The 21,271-nt window shown below is 36.8% G+C and overlaps 1 protein-coding gene across 3 annotated transcripts in view; it reads right to left on the reverse strand.

Annotated features, from left to right (window-relative positions):
• Nucleotides 1-9,305: 9,305 nt before the first annotated feature.
• LOC5572787 (type I inositol 3,4-bisphosphate 4-phosphatase) overlaps nt 9,306-21,271 on the reverse strand; it is a 44,791-nt gene continuing 32,825 nt past the window's right edge. For 2 of the 3 annotated variants that reach the window (XM_021838620.1, XM_021838605.1), the window contains 2 exons: nt 11,059-11,543; nt 9,306-10,903 (listed from right to left, as the gene is read on the reverse strand). In XM_021838620.1, coding sequence (XP_021694312.1) covers nt 10,771-10,903; nt 11,059-11,543 — 618 coding nt within the window. In that variant the 3' untranslated portion in view covers nt 9,306-10,770. The remainder of the gene's footprint in view (nt 10,904-11,058; nt 11,544-21,271) is intronic. The other variant, XM_021838613.1, reaches the window with a different exon arrangement.

A 21,271-nucleotide genomic window follows, 5' to 3' on the forward strand; every position in this document is an offset into this window, starting at 1 on the left:
TATTTGAAGGAGGGATCTGTAGTTCTGAATTTTACATCAGGGGATTTTTTTTATTTCCGTACGGGTTTGGGCCGAAGGGTCTCAGATTTTCATGAAACTTTTTCCACAGGCAGGGCTCATGGATATAGGAATAAAAAAAATGAGAAAAATTCAGGGTCGCCTATTTTTCCGGAAAACTCAGGTGGAAATTTTTTGTTTTCCCTTGACACTACTTACTTTAAAAAATCATAACTCAAGAACGAAGCATTGTAGAAACAAAGTTTTTATATGAAAATTTAAGCAAATTTTCTCAAAAATCCAAAAAAAATATGAACTGGAAAAAGTTTTCCACAAAATTTTCCACCGTTGGGAAAATTCGTAAAGAAAAGCCGGAAAAACTATGCTCGAACTCGTGGAAAATTTTCAAAAAATTTTTTCGAGAAGGTAATTTTATAAGCTTTAATCACTGAAATTTTTGGAATGCACTTTTTTTTCGTTTTTGAGTTATGGCCAATTTTGTGAAAAATGTCCAGATGTGCCATATAAGACTTTTCTTTGAATTTCTCAAGAACGAAACATTGTAGAAAGAAAGTTTTTGTATGAAAATTTAAGCAAATTTTCTCAGAAATCCAAAAAAATATGAACTGGAAAAAGTTTTCCACAAAATTTTCCACCGTTGGGAAAATTCGTAAAGAAAAGCCGGAAAAACTATGCTCGAACTCGTGGAAAATTTTCAAAAAAATATTTTCGAGAAGGTAATTTTATAAGCTTTAATCACTGAAATTTTTGGAATGCACTTTTTTTTCGTTTTTGAGTTATGGCCAATTTTGTGAAAAATGTCCAGATGTGCCATATAAGACTTTTCTTTGGAAAATCATAACTCAAGAACGAAACATTGTAGAAAGAAAGTTTTTGTATGAAAATTTAAGCAAATTTTCTCAGAAATCCAAAAAAATATGAACTGGATAAAGTTTTCCACAAAATTTTCCACCGTTGGGGAAATTCATAAAGAAAAGCTGGAAAATTTATGCCCGAGCTCGTGGAAATTTTTTAATAAAATATTTTTAAGAAAGAAACTTTATAACCTTCAATTCTGGTAACGTTTAGGATGTACTTTTCTTTAAATCCTGATCTATGGTCAATTTTGTAAAAAATGCAAAGATTTGCCATACATGCCTTTTCGTTAAAAAATCATGACTCAAGACTCATCATGACTTGTCGAACCGGATTCAAATTATCTCAAAAATATGAAATTTTTGAAATGGAATCAGTTTCCCAGGACATTTTTCACTGTTTAAGAAAAAAAAAATGAAAACCCGATTAGCTATTCCAGCTTTCAAACAAAGTATATTTGAAAAGAGCGATCAATAAGATCCAATCCTACAATATTTTTCAATACTTTCAATGGAAAAGAAACAGTTTTTTCAGCTTTGCTTAACGGTGTAATGTTTCATGAAAAATATAATCCAATCCGACTTATACTTCATTAAAACCAATCCCATATCGTTTCTCTCAGATCTTTTAAAAAATTTGCCATTGCTTTGATAAAAAAAACCTTGTTTTTCTGATGCTTCGATTGAAATATGGGTTTTCAAAGAAAAGGCTAATATGGTCATTTTTCACAAAATCGACCATAACTCAGGAACAAACAGAAAGTACATCCTAAAAGTTACTAGAATTGAAGTTTATAAAGTTTCTTTCTCAAATATATTTTAATAAAAATTTTCCGCGAGTTCGGGCATAGATTTTCTAGCCTTTCTTTATGAATTTCCCTAACGGTGGAAAATTTTGTAGAAAACTTTTTCCAGTTCATATTTTTTTTTTTGGATTTCTGAGAAAATTTGCTTAAATTTTCATACAAAAACTTTCTTTCTACAATGTTTCGTTCTTGAGAAATTCAAAGAAAAGTCTTATATGGCACATCTGGACATTTTTCACAAAATTGGCCATAACTCAAAAACGAAAAAAAAGTGCATTCCAAAAATTTCAGTGATTAAAGCTTATAAAATTACCTTCTCGAAAATATTTTTTTGAAAATTTTCCACGAGTTCGGGCATAGTTTTTCCGGCTTTTCTTTACGAATTTTCCCAACGGTGGAAAATTTTGTGGAAAACTTTTTCCAGTTCATATTTTTTTTTGGATTTTTGAGAAAATTTGCTTAAATTTTCATATAAGAACTTTGTTTCTACGATGCTTCGTTCATGAGTTATGATTTTCCAAAGTAAGTAGTGTCAAGGGAAAACAAAAAATTTCCACCTGAGTTTTCCGGAAAAATAGGCGACCCTGAATTTTTCTCAATTTTTTTTTATTCATATATCCATGAGCCCTGCCTGTGGAAAAAGTTTCATGAAAATCTGAGACCCTTCGGCCCAATTTGTAAAAAAAAATCCCCATAGGACACTTATTCGTAAAATGTAAATATAGCCATTCTAGCATATAACTATTTTTTTCTCTGAACACAGCCACTTTCTTTCAGAATACAACAACTTTCTTCATCTTTTGTATGTCTCTCTGTCTGGCATTACTTACCTAATGTGACAAAGCCTGCTTTTGAGCTTAGTTATTTAAGAACTTATTAATTAACTAAGAGTTTTATTTGTCAATCGTCCATTGTACACTGAGGCAAAAATCTCGCATGATTTTCATAAGATCACACTAATGAACGCGTTTTTTATTATTTTTTTGATGGTTCATAACACACTTGTGTGTTTCATACGACGAGATTGAAATCTATACGACTAGTGTAATTTCTTCAAAACTATCAATTGTCAATGTCATAAGAACGCTTATGAACCCCTTTACTCATCATTGTGAAAAACCACGTGAGGCAAATTTTCTCGGTACAGGCATTTCACTATCAGAAATTCAATATGGCTGCCGAAATTGACGAGTTTGCTGAATCATCGCTGGCTGACTCCGTTTTTAATGCAACGAAAGGTAAATATTTTCTATTCATTATCAATTCCGCTGTAACTAACACTTTCTTTCGATTAAATTGTGTAATTGAATCCAAACAGTAACAGTTTTGTATGGAAATTGAAAACAATTTGTATGACGCGTAAGAAATCTTCATCCATTAATACCTTCGTTATTGAAGCACCGCTCCTAACGCTCACCAATTGAAGCGTTTTTCACAACTTTTCTCAATATTTTTTCGCGGCTATGATATACTGCGCCGCGTTAAAAATAGGCTAGCCAACTCGCGAAATTCGAATCTTCATCCACTTTGTCGTATCGCAACTCGATTCTTATGATTACAGTAAAGTGTTTAAATCGAATTGCGGTATGACAAAATGGATAAAAACTTGATTTTCGCAAGTTGGTTAACATATTTTTCAACGCGAATTAGTATAAATCATTTATTGAAATTCATAATTGAAAGCTCAAACTACACAAGACAGTCTTATGGAACCAAGAATGGATTAGAACGTAATTCATAATACTATCTATGGATTTTGTTATCATGTCAATGCTGGTTCATAAGATCATCTTACGAAATTCCTACGAGGTGTATTATGGAAACAACATCTGCCGAAAATCATACGATGGTCTTATGAATTTCAAAGATTTTTCTTGTGTCGTAATTCCATAAGCGAATCTTATGACAGTCTTACGACCGCTTTCCTCAGTGTAAGACAAGCTCATTGTAAAAACTCTCATCCAGTAAAATCGAACCATAATTGATATGAATGAAAGCCACAATTCGTAACAATTTTGTGTAGCTTTTCCTTCAATTACATATTTTAGCGCTCATTTCCGTACAAATTTAGAGTTTAAAACGAAATAGAACTCTTATAACACAAATCAACACATTAATAAAAATATCTGCAGCTTTGATTTTTCATATTTTTTTTATCTAAATGATACTCAAAAAAAATGCTTGATTTAGTCATTTTATTGTGAGAAAATAAGAGGCAGGATTTGAATTTTTCAGTCTACTAAAAACTGTGCAAGATATCCCGGAGCAAGTGGATCCTAAAATGGAAGGCATTCGAACAAATTGTACAGTATAATCATTAGACTGGCCCTTAAACAAAAAAGTTGTAAAATTCAACGGGGCACCCCCTAGATATGTGCCTTAGGGTAAGAAAAAAGCTCTCTCAAAATTTCAACTCATTTGGTTGCTCCCCCAGCTGGCGCATTCAATTCAAAGTTTGTATGGAATATTCGTCTCAAATATATTGAAAATTGACCCTATGTCACTGTTTCGTCTCGTACACTAGTTAATCGCGTTCAATTGAGCCCAGAATGACAAATTCACTAGTTGATACGCTAATGAACATTATTGCCGAAGGTTGTATCTGGATTTTAGCTCATTTTCATTGAGCTTTCAGTTGTTGAAAGTTAGGTTTAGATCAGCACTCCCGTACAATCACACATGTGCATGCACCTTGTGCCGCAGCTCGCCCAGCGTCATGGGTGGCTATGATGCGCTTAGTGGCTACCACCCAGCTAAGTTGAAGGAATACTAAGCAATCTTGCAAATCTACTTCAACTTTATCAATTTTAATCATCATACAACCTTCTACAATATTGTTTGCTATAGTATCAAGTAGTGTTTTTGACATTCTGGGTTCAATTGAACGCGATCAACAATATTCCTGACTCAAACAGGAGATGATGTGCTGTTTCCTGTATGTTGGAGCTGAAAATCCCATATTAACTTCAATTCAATTGCGCCAGCTCATGGAACGACCAAATGAGCTAAAACTTTCAGGAAGTCTTCCTCTAACCCTAAAGAATAATCCTGGTGGGTGCCCCGTGGAATTATACAACTTTATTTTTCTCCCATGCTAAGCTGGGCCAGTCTAATAATCATCAATTACTAATTATTTAGAGTATCAGTCAACTTGTGATAGCATATTTACTGATGTGCCCACGAACAGGAAAATAACCGGAAAAGTACTTCACTCACTTCCTCAACTTGCTAATCTTCCTGAAAAAAACAGACCGTTAGCATAAATCAAATTATTACTTATATTCAATTCTGAAAACATATTCGATGTGAGTATGATATCTTAAATAAAATACGTAATGCTTTCAGAAGAAAATGTTCTGCGTATGCCATGTCTCAACATAATCAAGATCACTTGAAAATTCTTCATGGAAAGCGTTAACAGGAGTATACTATGGTCAAACTTTCTTATTTATAAGTCGCTTATTGAAAATATCGTTTAAAAACTTTTAGTTCTTGCAGCAATTGAGAGAATGCCCCGTTATTGCTGTTATGCTTGGCAGAAATTGCTTTCTCGGTATTAACATTTGATTGAAGAGGAAATATATTGGTTCTTTCAATGCACCCAAAGCTTCCACTATATTTTTGTTAAATTTTGAAATTGTATCTTGAAAACAATTTTCGAAATTCACTTGAACTGAATAATGACGTGATGATAATTGATGATGATGATAATTGTTTGAGTGGTTTATATACTAGTAAACATTTTTTAATTCCGGTTTATAGTCTGATGTATTACACAACTATATTTTTATATTGAGGCAACACAAGGTACTGAACGTGCCGCATTTTTCAATCCAAGGTTCACAAGACGTACAAATAGTTGTAGCGTTAACGAGCAGCTATTCAGCAAGACCAGGCTGAGGGACATGGGTTCAAATCCTGCCGGTCGAGGATCTTTTCGTTTTTTTTTTCTCAACTTCCCTGGACATAGAGTACCATGCACCCCCGCTAATTTCAACGGTACCTCATGCAAATCATCGGGGTTCATTTATAATTTGAACATCTAGTCACCCTACGAACAACACAAAATCGTACTTCTGGTTACTCCTTTGGCTGTTTTATTTGATTCTGCGTTCAACAGAACGGAACACCTCAGCGTTCCATTTCACTTTACTCCATTCCATGAGCTAAATGACGTGTGAACCATTTTTAATCTGAACGATGTGCAAATAGGGTCCTAAAATGTTTAATGAATTCTTCTTTTTATTCAATAATACGAAATATCATGTTCTTGCAACTACTTAAGCATTTTTTCCAGCTCAAATAACGGCTATAACATATTTAAAATATAATTTTAAAAATTGTTCCAAATATGAACTTTGACACTTTTGATCATGTTTGACGTTCACTTTGTCGACAAAAGTACCACAGGGCTTTTAGTTTTAACACTGGGGTTGTTCCTATCTGACATTTCGGAAGGGACACGGAAAACAAAAGATACCCAAAAATTTGAGTTTAAACCAAGGGGTGTGACAAAATCTCAAAAACAATATAAAAAATGTTTTATTGACTTTAACCAACGAAAATCATTTATAAATTGAGTAAACATGTGTTTTTAGCCTAAACTTAAGCGTTTGGTATCAAAATTGGGACAGGGCTTTACTGCCCATAAATGCATACCAGTCACACTAGCAAAACAGCGCACCCAAGAAAAACGCGATAGAAGTCGTGAACACCTGCGTGCTCTCTTTACTCAAATTATATTGAAAATGCGATGTTTTCGCACCCAAATTTGAACTCAAATGGTGCAATGAACTATTGATTACAGTATTACATACATTTTGTTTATTAATTTTCTCAAATATTTAGTTATTATACGGAAAAATGTACGCGTGACTGATATGCGTTTATTTGCTTTTGAATGTACGAGAATAAACGCATAACAGTATCAGTGCTTACTATGATGCATCGGTCTTCACATGTGTATTATTGTTGTTTGACAGTTTAGTGTCCGCATTCAAAGTCGCGAAAATATCTGCTCTCGATTATTTGAAAAGTTATGGTACTTCTGATAGTTCCGAGGATGAGTGCAGGAGTATGGCCGATGGCGTCCCGTTGTACAATGACGCGGGCTCTGAAGACAAGTTCGCTGGCTTCAACGATAAGGACGGCAATGCTGGCGGCGACGGCATATTTCAGTTTCCACCGAAGACGTAGCATTGGGTAAGCTGTTTAAAATCCTTGGAGGACACTATATATGTGACGGGGACTGATGAAATGGACTCAGACGGAAGTCAAACAGCCGTTCATGAATTTTCCAAAAACGCAAGAGAACAACAACATGAAAGCGACACACAACGCCAAGAAGCGTCGATTATCGCACCAAGTAAAGCTTGTCACTTGTGGGTGTATAATGAACTACGGGCTTAAAATACCGAAGAAAACCCGTATTCGTCTTAACACCTTGCTCTAGGCATTGGATTCACGAGAGCAAACCAGCTATATACGCCAGTGCGTGGAACGAGGGGAACGAGTGGATGTTCAAAGACGGCGTCGGTACAAGTACGAGGAAGACGATCCAAGGAAATCCAACAGCTTTGTATGCTGAATCAAACGATTCTTCCGTTTAAGTGTGTCGTAGATTTTTTCTGACCACCCTGGGTTACGGCAACAATTGTGGATAAGTATATTTTCCTTTACTTGACTTACTTATCAACACAATTTGTCGCAAGTCCTTATCACACAAGTCGCGAGACTGACATGCGTTTATTAGTAACGTGGGACAGACCAAGTTCGATATTGTTTTTAACATTTCTAGAACAAACGTATTATTTTCTTATAATACAATGAAAGTACATGCAATTTAATGACGTTTCCCGTAATTAACTAAAAAATGACAAAAAGTCACGTGGGACTGTTATGCATTTATGGGCAGTTTAGGACCCTATTAGCGGGGTACAGATTAAAAAGCGATTCGCGTCGTGTCAGTCAAGATGGTTCCACAGAAGAGTGCTTGCAGCGACACAACAACGAAATCGCGACGATTTTTTGTCTCTGTTGCCGTAAAAAGTTTCGTAGATTTGGGGTAGCCTTAAATGTGGTCAAACCAACGGAGATACCCGGTGTCGGTACGATGATACTATACACAATATACACATGCAAAAATGATCAATTGGCAAAGATAACTCTCAGATAACTGTGGAAATGCTCATAAGAACACGTAGAAGCAAGCTCTGTCTCAGTTGGGACGTCACGCCAGAAAGAAGAAGAATATTACTTGTAATTATGACTTCAACTTTCTAGGACACTTGCATTTTACCACAAACGTTCTATGCTTGAAGGTCCTCAGAATGTCACTTGTTCCGGGTATCTCAATGTTATGTTTAATGGGGATTTTTTAAAGTTTTTCGCTAAGGCTTGGGAATCATATTTCTTTTCATTCCTTTAGGCTTCCTTCCGCAGTCTGTTGTAGTGTTGATCGGTTCTACTTTTTCCATCCTTGTAATGAAGCGATACAGATAGTAGTTTTTGCGTAACCTTTTTTACTAGTAATAGCAGTAATGTGAGTTTTGGAAATTTCTGAGACATCTGTGAGTGAGAACAAGAAGATAGTAAATGTAATTTAACTATGTAAATGCACAGTTATATGCTCAGATCGATATACTTTTGCAGTACGAATAAGGGTACAACTATCGAATCTCCAGCACATTATCTCGAAGAAGTGTCCTATGGCTCATTAAATCCTGGAAATCACATAGGACATGTTTTTAATTATGATTCGTGGTTTACGGCTAACCAGCCGAGTGGAAGTTTAACAACTACCGAAAAGCTAAACATTACATATAATTTGCAATTGGATTAGATGTTTAAATTTGTCAATTTGTCCATCTAATCCAATTGCAAATTATATGTAATGTTTAGCTTTTCGGTAGTCACATAGGACAGTTTTATCGTTTATAAAATTAGATCTAATATAACTTTATTTTATAAACTTGTATTTCAAATAGAAGCATCGAGCTAAACAGGAATGAAACTGTATTTTACTGTGATCACATTGAAAAAAATGTATATGTACTAAGGAACACAAATTTAAAATTAAAAAAAAAGTGTTCGGGATCCCTCGGTGGATTTTTGTGGGGATCACGTCAAATGAAAGCTAAAACCCTATATTTTCAAATGGTGAAAGATTTGGCGATGCCTATTTTTTGTGATAAACCTTCCTCATATACACGCCGTGACGTATTCGAACCCTCTGAGCAGAATCTCAATGAAAGGATCATAAAAATATATTTGATTACTGTTCCTTCTAAATCCACCATACTTGCATTATCTTTTGACAGATACGCGTATTTCGACAACCACTTGTAGCGAGTGGATACGAGTAACTGACACCGAAGAAGGTTACAAATATACTTGTATATTTAGTTTAATTTTTTTTAAGGATTTGGTATTATTTTGTCTTGTTTGCAATGATCGACTTCTCTTAAAGGTTACTTTTTTTCGCATTACTAGATCGTATCGTGGCGGACGACGGTACCGTACATTGCTACGGTGTAAGTTATCTCTAACTCATTTAAGTTACAAGTTGTCCCTATTTTAGATGGCTAGGGATTTCTTTCACCTTTCTAAATGCTAAAACAAAAATCGCTTCCAGTCAACTGCTGCTCCAATTTATTTCGCATTACTGTTTAATACTTTATTGCAATTCTAGTGAAATTTACGTTTCGAACTTTCAAATTTCTAAATGTCAATATTTGCGATAGTAGGTATGATGTTATAAAAAATTGTCCATACTGATTCTAAAAAACTGTCCATTCTACTAGGGTCATAACAACGTTCACTGTATTGGTTACATTTTTGAATTTTTATTTGAATTTGATTTCGTTAGTAGTATTACTTATACACTGTGTTAAAACCTCGTTCTTTGATATTTATTTGTCTCGAAACGTAGAGGCGTGCCTTTGCTGTATTAGCACAATACAAGATCTTTTTCGTCAACCAAACCCTCATTTAGGTACATATTTTTCAAGCAAACATGCTAATCAAAGAATAAATTTGTCAAGAAATGAATCATGTAATCATATCCGATCGATAGGTTTCCTATTGTAGGCTTAATTTTTGGACAAACAGCATAGATATTTTCGACAAATCAACGTATATTGAAATATTATTGCTTGGACTGTGTTGACTAACAAGAAAATTCTAAAATGATAGGGTTTGGTTGAGAAAGATAGATCTTAGAATCGTTTAAACCAAATTTGGCACACTGGCGAAAGGTCAGAAACTCTCTAACTACAAATTTCTTGTCTATTCAGGTTATTATTAGTAATTTGATGAATGATGCCCACTAGACATATGTGTCGGTTCAGTCCAATTGTTTTCTATTCTAACTCTAACCTCGGGTTTCCGTCGCAAAATGAGAAAACAGTATTATAATTTCATTATACTTGTCATAGTTATTCCACAGAAAGAAAAAAAACGTGCCACGTAGAATAATTTTCTTCAAAATTCATCTCCCAGTTCACACTAACATCTAGTGAGTACTTTGCACGAAATACTGTTTCTGTAACAAGTCATGCAGAAGGCGCTAGTGCGAAACGTCAAAGAAGAAGAAAAGATATACACGAGCCTCTGATTGTGAAGTTCGAAACACAGGGAACCTGAAATGATCGTTTAAAGTATGGTCGATGGGAAATGTAGCTCATTGTTCCGGCTTAAATACGCTTCAGTTTAGCAAGCTTCGAGATTAAAGTGGAAATCATTGAACAATTTACGCCAAAAGGGGCGAAAGTTATTCAAACAAAGAGGAATAGGTATATTACAGTTATTCTTCAATAAATTAAACTTTTAAACATCATCAACAACGGCTTAATAGTACGAGGAGAAAAAAACTTTTTCACTTAAATTCTACCACAAACGAAAAAAATTGCGCGGTGGCTGTGTTGCATTTCTCGGTTAAATTAAGTAAAATTCGTTAAATAGTGCGATGAATATCTGCCCTAAAATCAGAAAAAATCAGCTGCCGCACGCAAACTAACCTCATTTTGGCTTGATTGGAAGATGGTTTTCGAACATTCCATACACCCACACAGACATAGACAACCGCAATTGACTTACGATTGGGCCTTTCCGTAGGCACCGGCCGGCGGTCGATATACCTGCGGAAGCGACAGAACCTGCGGCAGATTGAAGGCGTACTTCCGCAGTCCGATGTTCTTCATGGTGTTGTCCGAGCGGGTTCCTTCGCTGAAATATTCGAAAAAATGTGGGTTTTGAAAAAAATAACACTTGTTAGAACAGCAGTAAATTTGGGTTGAGCTATTTATAAAATATCATATTATTTTTTTATTGGTTAAACATTTACCCTCTTCCTATAAACAAATATCCCTGCAACAACTCACCTTCGCATCGTATCCAGCACGTTCTGCGCGTTCGAACTGGACAGGTGGAACTCCTGCTGCAGCACCCGGCACTGCTCCAGAGTAACGCCCATCGACGTCCGGTCCTTGGCACTTTTGCACGAGGTAAACCTCAATCCCTGCATCGACCGCGTTATATCTTCGGCCAGCGTCAGTATCCGGTAGTTCTTGGAGCTGTTCGCCCGCAGCTGTTCCTCCATCTCGCCGAACAGACTGGCCACGGCATGCTCCGGCACGAGAACTTCCTTCTGCTGGGTGCTGGCCAGGCCCGTCTTCGTCGGCGTATCCAGCGCTGCCGAGCAGGAAGGATTGACGAAGTTGAACGGGATATGTTTGTACCGGGCGTGGTACTGCTTCAGTCGGTCGTAGTTGTCCCAGTTGGACCGGTGCTGTTCCTTGGTGTAGCCCAGCGTTTCCGCCAGAGTTGCCTTCTCGTTGATGCCGATGTTGAAGAAGACCGGGGTCACCTGCGAGAGAAGGATACTTTTACTAATTGTGAAATGCAAATCTGGTAGCGACCAAGCATCTAGAGCAAGCAAGCAAGACACAAATAGTTTAAATAAGGATACTTCAGAAAATGCAACCAGACATCTCTCAGTTGTTATTTCTATTTTTTTTTCTTGTGACAATATGTTCATGATTTTCTCCAGACATTTTAACAGATTCATTATTCAGGTATTTGATGAAAATTAACTTCAGGTATTACTCCGACGATTTCTACTGGAGTGGATCTTGTGATTCGTTCATGATCTTTCTTAAGAATTTCTCCAAGATTTTTGTTACAGATATCTTCAAGAATTCAACCAGTGAGTTTAGAAATATTATTACGAAATTTTTTTTAGGAGTTCATTTAGTGATGTTTAAAGACTTTCTGAACAAAAATCCTTAAACGGATTTCTTCAAAAACTCAGGATTGAATTGTTTTCCTGTAGGATTCTCACTATGTTTCTCTGTGGCCATTGAAATCACCCAGGTACCGGGAGAAATCAGTATTATAGAGCATCATTTATGTTTTTTTTACCAAAATGAGGCATTCAACGGCTCAATTATTCTGTTTCTTGATAAAATTTGGATCTTCCGGAGGGTTTCTGAAACTAGACATGTGTGCCTTTCATCCAAGCCCAACATAGCTGAAATTGGTCGACAAACTGATTTTGTGAGCTCCTAGAATTTTCGAGTCAAAACGACCTTAAGGCACAATTTGGGGACAAAGGAAGGTTAACGTTCAATGCTCCGTCATCGTAATCATCGTCATCATAGAAACTTCAAAAACAGTTTTTCTGTTCAAAACAGAAAATTATTCGATGAAAAAGTGTTCACTAGACTGATGCAAATTTTGAAGTTTCTGCTCCCCTATGCTTAAACGATGTCAATTATGATAAAAATCATTCTCCCAAAATTTGAAGTGATTTGGAAGACATTTGGTTGTGCACACGCCATTTGAAGTTTATATGGAAATTACTATGGAAAAGACAGAGTAGTGTTGGATCCGTTGAATCTGTTGCATGCTCCTCGTGGGCGAGTGACGGAATTCAGATCCATTGTGGCCGGTTCGCGTTGCGCGGAAGAAAAAACGAACAGCGCCGGATTTAAACAAAAAAAACGCGTCAGTAGAGTTTGATACGTTTAACCTGTTGTATGCTCCTGTCGAGCGAGCAACGAAATAAGTATTTCAGTAGGTTTGCGTAGTAACCGCACTATCAGTGTCGGTCATTCGTGTATATGCTCACGTATTCATTTCGAATTATATATTTATCGTTAACCAAAACGAATCCTTTCCCATATCCAAACTCACAGTGTTTTCTTGTGGAAGTGCAGAGGACTCCTCGGCTTCTGTAAAGCAAGTAACACGTCAACATTTCCCTCCCATTCCCAAATTGACCTGCATTCGGACGCAGCCGGCGCCGGTATTGTTTATTATAATAATGAGAGCACCAGTACTTACACATTGAGGATGCTACTGATCCCGAGTAGTGTCTGTTGGTTCCCTGTGTAAGTACAGCTGTTCTTGCAATAACGGAGTAGCAACTGCGGGCGGTCAATCATGCTCATGCTCATGCTCAAATTACTATGGAAAAGACAAAACTTTTGTGTTCAGTCATCTAACTGTTCGTAATAATAATCTATGGAAAAGTGAACATACTCTTCTCATAGGAAATCTTCCCAGCTTCAACTTTGCCGAAGGCCACATTTTGATTGGACGTAAGCATAATTTGTTATCATTGATAACAAAGTCTAAATCATGCTGAGATGATCATTCAATTACTTTCAGAGCAACACTGCTTTTTTGCTGTAGAACATAGTAGCCTGAGTTTCTTTGATCTATTCTATTCCCGCACCACTGTTGCCTGCCGAGCAATTGGTTAAGCATGCAAAATGCAAACCCACTTTATGATTATGAATAGTAATTTATCCTGACGTCCAATCGAAATGTGGTCTTCGGCAAAGTTGTAGCTGAAAGGATTTCTCATGAGTAGAGTTTGTTCACTTTTCCATAAAATATTATAACGACGAGTTAGAAGGCTGAACACAAAGGGTTACCGTTTTCCATAGTAATCTGTCGTGTGCACAGTCAAATTTATTCCGAATTACTTCAAACTTTAGGAGGATGCTTTTTATAATAATTGACATCGCTTAAGCATAGAGGAGCCAAAATTTCAAAATTTGCATCACTCTAGTGTTCAATTTGTTTCGGTTGGAGAATAGAATACAGTGAACACATTTTCTTGCAAATGTTCTTGATTTTGGACGAAGAAACTGCTTTTGCAAATTGCAAAATGCAAATTAACGACGGATCCTGACCCCTTAATAATTCAACCTGGATTTTTTTTCTAAGAATAACCTCAGAGATTCCATCGAATTTTTCTCCAAAGATTCTTTCAGAAACTTTTCAAGAAAATCCTAAGTCTTCCAGGAATTTACCTATAGATTCTACTATGGTTTTGTATAGGACTTCACAGGATCTCAAAGATTCCCGTTTAAAACATCATCGAAAGTTCTATCAGTATTTTTTAGGATTCAAAACATAAATATCGTCCAGGACTTCTTTAAGAGTTCTACCAAAAATTACTCCATGGATTCCTTTTAAAACTGCTTCAAGAATTCTATCAGTAATTATTTGAGAAGTTTCCTAAGGAAGTCTTCACAACGTTACCATCAACATCCAAGAAAATTTAAAAAAAATTGACATTGGCATTGACTTGAGAAATTAATCGGGAAATATTTTGGAAGAACTGCAGGAGTAATCCTTCGATGAAATGTTGGAGAAATTTCTCCACGGAGAATCCACGGTCGAAATTATTGAGGAATTCCTGAGGAAGGGTATTTGATATATTCTTAGTGCAAATCCATATGAAAATGTCTGGAAGAATAGCTGGAAAAATTGTAATAATAATTATTTTAGATCATTCTGAAAAATCCCTAAACGAATTTCTACGAAAACTCTGGAATGGACCTCGGTAGTTTATTGGAAGAACTGAAGGAATATTTGGAAGATCTGGGTAAATTAGTGGAAAACATCCGTTGGAACTCCTGGGATAGTCTCTGGGAAAAATATCATTTATCAATGTGGAAAATACAGGAGGTGGAAGCGTTGGATTTCTTGGAGCGAATTCTGAAGAAATTTTTTTAAACATCTGTTGCAACATCGGTAGAAGAATTGACGGAGAAATCACTAGAAGATTTTTTGGAAGGATCTCCGGAGCAGTCCCTAAGAGTTTGTTAGAAGAAATTTCTGTAGAATTCAAGAAACTTTTTCTGCGAGAAATCTGAGAAGAACATCCTGAAGATCCTGTAGAAAAGTTGCCTAATAGCCTAGTTTCTCTTAAACCTCTATAATTAGACAGCAGGATTCAATGCAAGCAGAATAAGGAAAAAGACATAAGAGACCATTTTAGCTGAAATAGAGACTTTAAAGGCCATCAGTTAAAAACGAAGACTTTTAAGAGACTTGCTTTAAGAGCCCGAGTATTCAGCCCTATCGGAATTCGTCCTAGGATTTCTTGCAAGATTTTCGTTTAAAACTTTTTCAAGAATACAGTAGTTTCTCTAAGAATGTTTTCAGAAATTACTCCAGAAATTGTTCCAAGGTTTTCTTAACAATTGTAGTCAAAAATTTCTCTGCAATTACCTCTATAGAATACTACAAAGATTCCTCTCAGGATTTCATCAGATAAATTATGCTGAAATTCTTCCGTGAATTCCACCAGGGAATTGCCAACAAACTTGTTCATAAATCTATCTTCTATCTTCTATATAAATAAAAATGGAGTGGTGTTTGTATGTCACGAAATGGCTTGAGAACGGATCAGCGGATTGACGTAAGTTCTTCACTGTTGCACTCGACAAGAGATGCGACGTGTTCGTGCGAGAAAAAAGTTCGGAAAAGTCTCCGGAATAATCGGAAAATCGGGAGAAGACTAATGTGTCATTTTATATGGAGGATGGACCGATGCACGAGTTCACTAATTTGACGTTTGAGCGGTGCCGAATTCACTAGTTTCCATGGTGACATAAATAACACGGCACCGCTAAAACGTCAAATAGTGAATTCGTGCATAGGTCCATTGCATGACGTTTTACAAAAGCCTACTTGATGGCAACACAAAGTTTGCCGGGACCACTAGTTATTAATAAATGTGCTAATCGGCTAATCTGATTTGTTCAAAAATTATTGGAAATTATTATTACTTTTCGATCTAGGAGATATTCCTTAATCAAAAACCTAAAGTAATCAGTGATAATGATAGATTCTTACAGGAGGGAACTCTTGCAAGGATTTTCTAAGTCTTGGATGCTTCTCTAGAGAAAATGCTAATATGATAGTTGGAAAAATCACCAAACGAAACCCTGGAAAAATCCTGTAGGATTTATTGAAAAAATCGCCGCAAAACCTTGGGTGGGATTCTTGGAGAAATTTATGTAGAAATAATTGAATAAATTATGGGAATAATGCTTGTAATTTTCTGGAGTGGGGCCCTAAAGGAATGGACAATTAACATGGAAAATTATTCGAAAAATCTTTGTAAAAGATTACAGGAATAATTTCTAAAGAAACATCATCCCTGGTCAAATTGGTTGAGGAACTCATAGAAGAGTTCCCAATAGATTTCGTGGAATAATCTCAGAAAGAATTTATAGAATAATCTCAGGAATTTCACCAACCCTAGTAGAATCTCTGAATAAAATCCTGAGAGAGTCCCTACAAAAAAATTTTATGTACACTATTGAACAAAACATTTGCAACTTTTTCGGTTTTCCATACAAAATGACCAACTTTGGTAAGCTAGATCACAGTTATTTATGGAGCGATTCGAATGAAATTTTCACAGAACATCAGACATAACTTGAATTTTGACATATATTTTTATAGACTTTTCCAATCACGAGTTCAAAATCAGTAACGGTTTGACTAAAGTGAATTTTTTGACGATTTTTAATAATTGATATAACACACTAAGCTCTTACAGTGAATTTCTTCGTAATCTCAACAGCTAAACAGTTCGGTGATATAAAACACCATAACGTCGTCGGAATTTAACGGATTCCGGTGATTTTTTACCGAATACTGTAAAAATTTACCGTACTCCGTTAATTTATTTTAACGAACTGTTCAGCTGTTGAAATTTCACAGGAATCCGTAAAATAATTTAAGTGTGAACTAAAAACATTGAAGGAATAGCTTGATGGTATCTCCAGCAAAGTTGTGGATTTTGACAAGATGAACAACTTTGTTGACGACATTTTGTGTGTAGGGCTATCGAATTTTGAGATAAATAGTTTTGAATTTTTTGTCGAAAATTACACTTTAGTTAAAACGTTATTACATTTAAATTTGTGATTGGAAAAATTATTCAAAAACATATGTTAAAATAATAATGTGAAAATTTCATTCAAATCGGTTCATAAATAACTAAGATCTAACTTACCGAAGTTGGCTATTTTGTATGGAAAATCGAAAAAGTTGCAAATGTGTTGTCCAATACTGTATAATCTTTGTGCAAAGTCACACATTCGTATTCATACATCATTCACTTAAGCTAAGTATAAAAGGAAAGACATGTCCTCTGTAAAGGCATGTTTTGCTACCTTAGATTTGAAATCGTGAGTAATGCCCTTATCTATCGTCTTCTGAGCTCTTCCTATTTTCGCTAAGTGTTCCTTAGATCTAACCTCGAGAGACCGCTTAGTTTGACCAACGTAGACCTTGCTGCAGTGAGAACTGAGAACAACTGGTTTTGTTCTCCTGTTCAGTACGTCAACCGGATTCTTGGTAGAGCCTAATGGAGTCTTAAGTTGGTTGTTTCGGCTGGAAAACGCCAAATCGATTCCGAAATTCTTTAGTTTTGGGCGGAGCTGATTGGTGATGTACCTATCGTATGGGATGGAGACTCTCTTCATGGGTTCGTTAGGGGTGAGTGTCGTCAAAGTGCTCGAAGTATACTATCTTTCCTTTTTGTCGATGATGGCTTTTATCGGTCTTTCCTTGTATCCGTTGATCCTTGCCGTCTCGAAAATATATTCCAGTTCCTTAGATTTTCCGTCTTAGCGGAGGGGTAGTCTGCATCATTTGGATCATGTGTTGAAAAGCTGCTATCTTGTGCTAGAACGAATGATTCGATATGTAGAGAATAACTCGCTGGGTGTTTGTAGGCTTCCTATAGATTTCGAAGTTGAACAATGAACTTTCTTTCCTGATGACAAGTAGATCTAGTTAGTTTTTCTATTGGGTGAACTTGATATCCTTGTGTACGCTGTTGACAGTATTCAAACTCCTGGGCAGCTCCTACCGTTTGATAACTCTGTAAATGTCGTCGAACCATTTATCCGGCAATACTCCTTTTTTTTTTGTTTAAACTTTTTTCGAGATTCGCCATGAATAGCTCGCTAAAAACGGAGAAAGAGGGTTTCCCTTGGTGGATTTTTTCTGTTGCGTTCACGCAAGGTCCCATGACCTTTCATTTCCATGCTGCATCCGTCCTTTGGGGTAATAACCTGTCCTTGATAAGGTTTAGGGAATCCTTTACTGGATTCTCCACTCCACTTCTTTTACGATTCTTATCTCGCCCTAGTCTGTTGCGTTGTCCTGTTGTAATGGCCTTTGCTACGATGTTCCTCTATGTACTGGTCCGTCACTGGCCTTCTTCTTCTTCTTCTTCTTCTTGGTATTAACGTCCTCACTGGGACAGATCCTGCTTCTCAGCTTAGTGTTCAATGAGCACTTCCACAGTTATAAACTGAGAGCTTCCTACAGTCAAACCTCCATTACTCAATGTTCCACACTCAGGCAAATAAATTAACGGATTTCATAAATTTTCCCTTATGAAGCGTTGAAAAATCAATAAAAACCTATTTCATAAGGCAAATATGGATCTCATACCGTTGAGATGATAGTCATAATTGATAACATAGTTAATTATAATGAACGTTCACAAACTTCATTGCGCGCCTTATGATTTCCATTGCTGTCATTATTCATTTCCTTAATGATACCATTTTTCATAAGGCCATTATAGATTCCATATTAGTTCAATGAAAATCATAATTGCGAAGCATGTTATACCTCATTAACGTATATCAATTTCATTAAGCCACCTTATGAAGCACATAGCTCTCATTAATGTGAAAAACTCATAAGGTTGTTATTATAAAAAATTGCAAATGGAAGCATAACTGGATGCTGATTGTGGATTCATTTACTGAAGCATCATATTTTTTTAGAATATTTTAAAAGGTAATAAATTGGTATTTTTCAGATAATTTGAAATTAATACGAAATTGAATTTTCAGGTAGAAATTCGTAGCCAGAAAAGTTATTCAAATGGCATGATCGTTGACATCCCACATACTGCAGTCTAATTGTGGGAAAGGAAGTACGGCGATGGAGGGTTGTGAAAATCGAAAAAAAACACAAAAGAACAGATATACAGATTAATAAAAAGAGAGTAATGGTTGAATTCAATTGCATTTTACTTTAATATCTATTTTGCTTTAGAAAATAACCAACGTTTAGAAATCGAATTTTCATTTTTCGCCGGCTCACTGGCTCGATATGCAATAGTACCATACAGTACTTTACTTCATAATTTGCATATTATTATTCTAAATTTAGGAGCAGCACGACAAAGTAGGTGGAATTTCGATTTATGTACGTTAGGTAATTAATAACATAATATTGAGTAAATAAACGCATTGGAAATTCTTTAAAAATTCAGAATAAAATGTCTTGTCCACGAGGTATAAAAAACGAATAAAGAAATAATAATTAGTGTTATAAAAAGTAATGTAGTTTATACTACTGAAAAAAGAAATTCATAAATTATCATATCAATGTTCATAAGGCTCCTTTATGAAATAAGCAAGAAACCACATTGACATGATTCAGATCAATTCATAAGGTGAATCAATGAAATGCATACCGATTTCTTGTGGCAAATAAACATAAGGGAAAACAATGGATATTCATAGTATTTTTGCCTGAGTGCATTACTCGATATTGACTCATGGAACCATACTAAAAACATAAAATCATGGTTACTACGATGGTCCCTCCGAACAGCTTTCCAAAGAAAAGCTGCTCCATGACTCGATATTTCCATGAGTCGATGGCCCCTTCAATATCGACTCATGGAGGTTTCACTGTATGTCAAATTCGCCATTTTCGCATTCGTATATCGTGTGGCAGGTACGATGATACTCTATGCTCAGGGAAGTCAAGGAAATTTCCATTACGAAAAGATCCTGGTCCGACCGGGATTCGAACCCAGACACCTTCAGGTTTCGTAGTCACCGCACATCCCCTTGTTTAGGTGTGTCAATTGTTCCACTGTGAACTGTTGCGTCGAAGGTTAACTACGAAATCTTCAATGGGTTCTACCTGGGAGGGAGGTACCGATTTATTTATTTATTTAGTTGGTATTACATCAATTAATTTGATAAAACCTCGTTAACGATGTTACGCCAATTTACTCGGTCCATGGCTGTGTCTCTCCAACTTCGATTTTGGCCCACGTTCTCCAGATCTTGTTGCACCTGATCTAGCCACCTCGGTCGCTGTGCTCCTCGCCTTCTTGTGCCAACCGGATTCGACGCGAACACCATCTTTGCAGGATTGTTGTCCGGTAGTCTTGCAACATGCCCTGTCCAGCGCACCCTTCCGGCTTTCGCAACCTTCTGGATACTGGGTTCGCCGAAGAGCCTAGCGAGCTCGTGGTTCATTCTCCGCCGCCACACACCGTTTTCCTGTACTCCGCCAAAGATCGTCCTAAGCACCCTTCGTTCGAACACTCCAAGTGCTTGCAGGTCCTCTTCCAGCATGGTCCATGCTTCATGTCCATAGAGGACCACCGGTCTTATAAGCGTTTTGTACATGGTACATTTGGTGCGAGGGTGAATCTTTCTCGACCGCAGCTTCTTCTGGAGCCCATAGTAGGCGCGACTTCCACTGATGATGCGTCTCCGTATTTCACGACTAACGTTGTTATCAGCCGTTAACAAGGATCCGAGGTAGACGAACTCATCAACCACCTCAAAAGTATCACCGTCTATCGTAACACTGCTTCCCAGGCGGGCTCTGTCGCGCTCGGTTCCGCCTATCAGCATGTACTTTGTTTTTGACGCATTCACCACCAGGCCGACTTTTGTCGCTTCACGTTTCAGGCGGGTGTACAGGTCTGCCACCGTTCCAAATGTTCTGCCGACAATATCCATATCATCCGCGAAGCTAACCAATTGGCTGGATCTTGTGAAAATCGTACCTCGGTTATTGAACCCGGCTCTCCGCATGACACCTTCTAGCGCGATGTTGAACAGCAGGCACGAAAGTCCATCACCCTGTCGAAGTCCCCGGCGGGATTCGAACGAACTGGAATGTTCGCCCGAAATCTTCACGCTATTCTGCACACCGTCCATCGTTGCTCTTATTAGTCTTGTGAGCTTCCCGGGAAAGCTGTACTCGTCCATGATTTTCCATAGCTCTTCTCGGTCGATGCTATCATAAGCCGCTTTGAAATCGATGAACAAGTGATGCGTTGGGACTTGGTATTCACGGCATTTCTGGAGGATTTGCCGTACAGTGAAGATCTGGTCCGTTGTCGAGCGGCCGTTGATGAAACCAGCTTGATAACTTCCCACAAACTCATTTGTTATTGGTGATAGACGACGGAAGATAATCTGGGATAGCACTTTGTAGGCGGCA

The sequence above is a fragment of the Aedes aegypti genome, chromosome 1, assembly GCF_002204515.2.
Source record: "Aedes aegypti strain LVP_AGWG chromosome 1, AaegL5.0 Primary Assembly, whole genome shotgun sequence".
Lineage (NCBI taxonomy): Eukaryota > Metazoa > Arthropoda > Insecta > Diptera > Culicidae > Aedes > Aedes aegypti.